General features: G+C 37.5%; 1 protein-coding gene across 1 annotated transcript; it reads left to right on the forward strand.

The window, feature by feature from the left end:
• Nucleotides 1-2369: 2369 nt before the first annotated feature.
• LOC126787504 (uncharacterized) lies at nt 2370-4034 on the forward strand. The gene has a single exon (XM_050513375.1). It carries the CDS (start codon nt 2370-2372, stop codon nt 4032-4034), a length of 1665 nt encoding a protein of 554 aa, XP_050369332.1.
• Nucleotides 4035-4260: the final 226 nt, after the last annotated feature.

Here is a 4260-nt window from a genome sequence, read left to right on the forward strand (position 1 = left end):
AGCCCTTCTCTGATCTGTAAAGAGACAACTCGATGACACCTCTGACGTCGAACCCGACCCAGACGAGATCCCATTGCGATAAGAGAGATCTCTGTTGGGGCGCAACCAAAGGGTCGCAGAACCCAGCAAAGACGCTGCTCGCCGCTACTCACGATCGTCGTACACCCACTTGTTTTGTTAATACCAACAACTTGTTTTGTTTGCATTATGCCTAATTTATTGATAAACTCTTCTCTCTCTCTCTGTTTTTTTTCTCTTTTTTGCAATCTAATTTGCAATCTAATCAAGTGTTACTATTCTGATTCCAGGGAAGAAGATGTTGATGTTGGTGTTTGTTTTCTTCATCGTTTCTTTTGTGTTCTTGTATATAGCTCTTGGGATTCAGCGCAAGATAATGCTTGCCCGGGAAAAGCAGCAACTCAATGAGCTTCAAAAGAAACTCGATTTGGTCCAAAGGCAACTTGATGAAGTGAACGAATGATCTAAGGAGACCTCTGCTGAATTAGAGAAGAAGGTGAATGCCGAACTTGAGAGTTTGACACTTTGACTGCATGGACAAAAGAGTGTTTGGGACTTGGGAGGATCATTGGAGCTTGGGGCAAAGCTCGTTCAAAGTTGGGAGCAACTCGAACTGACCAAGGAGATTTATAGGAAAGCTACGAACTTTTTCAAAAAAAAAAACAAATAGGGAAACTACGAACATATGAGAGGCTGCAGAGGTAGACCTGCATGAGCTGCTGGGGATTCAATTTTGCTCACCCTCACTCTTGGGGGTCATATTACCATTCAATTCAACGTTGACACGTGTATAAGAAAAAAATTATGATTAACTATGGTTAACTAAAAGGAAATAGAGAAAAAAAAATTTTAAACTTTTATTTCTCTACGTTTCTGTCTGTTCACTCACACCACCAATGTTTTAAAAAACTCGCCTTAAGGCTCGCTTGAGGCTTAAAAAGCTTAAGGCTTAATAAAAAAAAAGTCGCCTTTTAGAGAAAGGCGTAGAGGCGCAAAAAACGCACATTAAGGCGCAAAAAACGTAAAAAACGCGTGTTAAGGCGCAAAAAACATAAAATACCCAAAACGGTGTCGTTTTGGATGATTAAGGAAAATATCAAAATAAAAGAACAAAAGAGGGACTCTCAGGCCGCATCGCATAATAGATCGATAATCTATTGAAGTAACCACAATCCAAGTGGTGTTTCTCTTCTCAGATGCTGCTACTCGTAGATACCAAACTCCTCCTATCTTTCCATCAGATGATGGTTTCTTGACATTAAACAGATCACCCCACCAAATCAGACACTGATTATCATAAGCGAAAGCAGTGCACGAGCAATTTTTCAAGCAACCACACCGCAGAGCCGCATCATAGAGTTGTTGGATGCCTGGATCCAGATCGATTTGTTCATGTTCTTCTGGAGTTTTGCTTGATCTTCTGGATCTGTTCTTGTTTTTCTGGAGTTTCTCTTGATTGACATGTTCTTGATCTTCTGGATCTGTTCTTGTTTTTCTGGAGTTTCTCTTGATCGATCTGTTCTTGGCTTTGAAGGTATGATATGAATTGCTTTAACTTGAATCATTTGCATGTCCTCGGGTCCTTTCCTTTGATCGGTAAGTTATAAGGTCTGTTGTATATATAGGGATATTTGTTCACATTACCAATTGATCAGAGTAAGATTTCTTTAGGATGATATGTAGCTGTTTTTCTCCTTTAATCATCAATTCTACATTTGTGCCGAGCATCTATCTGTCTTTACCACTCACTCCCTCTCATGCTGGCAATTACATAGAAAACTGCATATAAAATGCACATTTCTTTAGGCATTTTTATCTGTATGATGTATAATTCCATTTCATTAGTGTCCCTATCCATCTCTTTTTTTCTTTTTGAAATTTTTGCTTGTTTGAAGTCTTTAAGACATAGAATCGAAGAAAGTAGACATAGAATTGAAGTCTTAATATGATAATTTGTTCCTTATTGAAAATCTGTGTTATATGATCTTTGAACCTCGCACTACTGATCAGGTTATAAAATGATTAAAAGCTATATATGTTGTTGGTTGGAACTTATGCTTCCCATAAAAACTGTCTTCCTAGTCTGATTAATGAACCTTTTTCCATTTTATCACTCTGCATCAGCTATACTTCTGCGTTTGGTAAAGGGTAACATCAAATATTTTTGTTCACTTCATTTTCTGCTGTGATTCTGATTGACTGATTTTTTAAGATTATTGAATGTTAAAGACAACATATAGGATGAACTTGTGTCTATAATTGTATTAGAATTAGGATTTTGAATATATATATATATAATTGTATAATTGTGTCCTTATTAGCTTTTAAATTTGGATTATTGATAGGTAACAATGAGTGCTTCGGGTAGTAACAGTGCTAATGCTAGTGCTAGTGCTAGTGCTACTCTATCAACAAAGAGAGATGGTGCTTGGCAATGGACTACACCTATTCCTGGCCATTTAACATATTTTCTATGCAGTTTCTGTAATCAAAGATGTACCGGTGGCATTTCTAGATTCAAGCAGCATCTTGTTGGTTCACGTAAAGGAATTAGAGCTTGTCCGAAAGTTCCACCTAATGTGAAGAGTTGGTGCATTGAAGCACTTAAAACAAATGAAGTAGGGAAGTTTGCTAAGATTGCACTACGTAGGGAGATAGGGGGTTTGCCACTACAAGAAGATGATGATGCAGAAGTTCATAATACAGTTGTAAGTGAAAGTGGTAGTGTGCAACCAAGGACAAGAGGGCCATTAGACAAGTATGTTCCCACCACCGCGCGGCAAACTACTTTGAATTCTTCATTCAAGAAAGAAGAAAGGAAAAATGTGTGTAGGGCTATTGGACGCTTCTTTTACACTAGTGGCTTGGCATTCAATGTAGCAAATAATCCCTATTATTTTGCCGCATGTGAGCAAATTGCAAATTTTGGCCCCGGGTTTAAACCTCCATCTAGTCATGAATTGAGGACTTGGATTTTGAAAGAAGAAGTTGTGGATGTCCAAAAATTGATGGTAGCGCACAAGAAAGATTGGAACCAATACGGATGCACCATTATGTCTGATGGTTGGACGGATGGTAAGAGTAGGGTAATATTAAATTTTTTAGTCAATAGCCCTAAGGGTACATGGTTTTTGAAATCCGTTGATGCATCAGATACAATTAAGAATGGGGAATTGATGCTTAAATATCTAGATGATGTTGTGGAGGAGATAGGAGAGGAGAATGTGATTCAAATTGTTACCGACAATGCTTCTAACTATAAGTGGGCGGGAAAAGAACTTATGAAGTATAGAAAGAAAATGTGGTGGACTCCATGTGCGGCTCATTGCATTGATTTGATGTTGGAGGACATAAGCAAGTTGAAAGTTTTTGCGACTACAATTCAAAGAGCCAAGCAAATTGTGAAGTTCATTTATGGGCACACACAAGTTCTTTCCATTATGAGAAAATTCACCGGCGACAAAGAGATCATTCGTCCGGCGGTTACAAGGTTTGCCACATCGTTTCTATCTCTTCAAAGTTTATACAAGCAAAAGAATGCTCTTATCACTATGTTTACATCTAAAGAATGGCATGAATGTGGATGTGTAAGGCATAAAGACTCTTATGATGTGAGGAAGTGGATACTCCATGATGTTAGCTTTTGGAACCATGTTGCTTATTGCATAAAGAGTGTTCTACCTCTTGTTTCTGTGTTGAGAGAAGTTGATTCAGAAGTAAGACCCGCCATGGGATTTATTTATGAATTGATGGATGCCGCAAAAGACAAGATAGCAAGTAATCTAGGAAATGTGCTCGCCAAATATGCAGCAATTTGGAAAAGAATAGATAATAGATGGAGTCCACAACTTCATCAACCATTGCATGCGGCGGGGTATTACTTGAACCCTCAATTTCGTTATGAAGATAATTTTAAAAACACCGAGCATGTGAAGAAAGGGTTGGAAGAATGCATGGCAAGAATGCTAAGTGTAGAAGATCTCCTAGTTGATGAGGATGCTGATTTTGAAGCATGAAGCATGAAGCATAGTTTAACAATTGTTCTTAATATTTGGTTGTTACATTTTAGACTTTAGAACTTTGATTTCAAGCTATATTGGTGCATTTGTTGGATTATATAGTTCTAGACTTTTGTTACTTTACTTATTATATGTATGCATGACAATTCTTATGTTTTAAATAGGTTTGTTTATTATTTTTATCTTTGTTATCCACTTATCATGGATGACAATTATTTTTATC

The sequence above is a fragment of the Argentina anserina genome, chromosome 3 (genome assembly GCF_933775445.1).
Source record: "Argentina anserina chromosome 3, drPotAnse1.1, whole genome shotgun sequence".
NCBI classification, from domain to species: domain Eukaryota; kingdom Viridiplantae; phylum Streptophyta; class Magnoliopsida; order Rosales; family Rosaceae; genus Argentina; species Argentina anserina.

Coding starts and splice junctions, on each gene's coding strand:
- LOC126787504 (XM_050513375.1), top strand. CDS start 2,370: ATGAGTGCTTCGGGTAGTAACAGTGCTAATGCTAGTGCTAGTGCTAGT.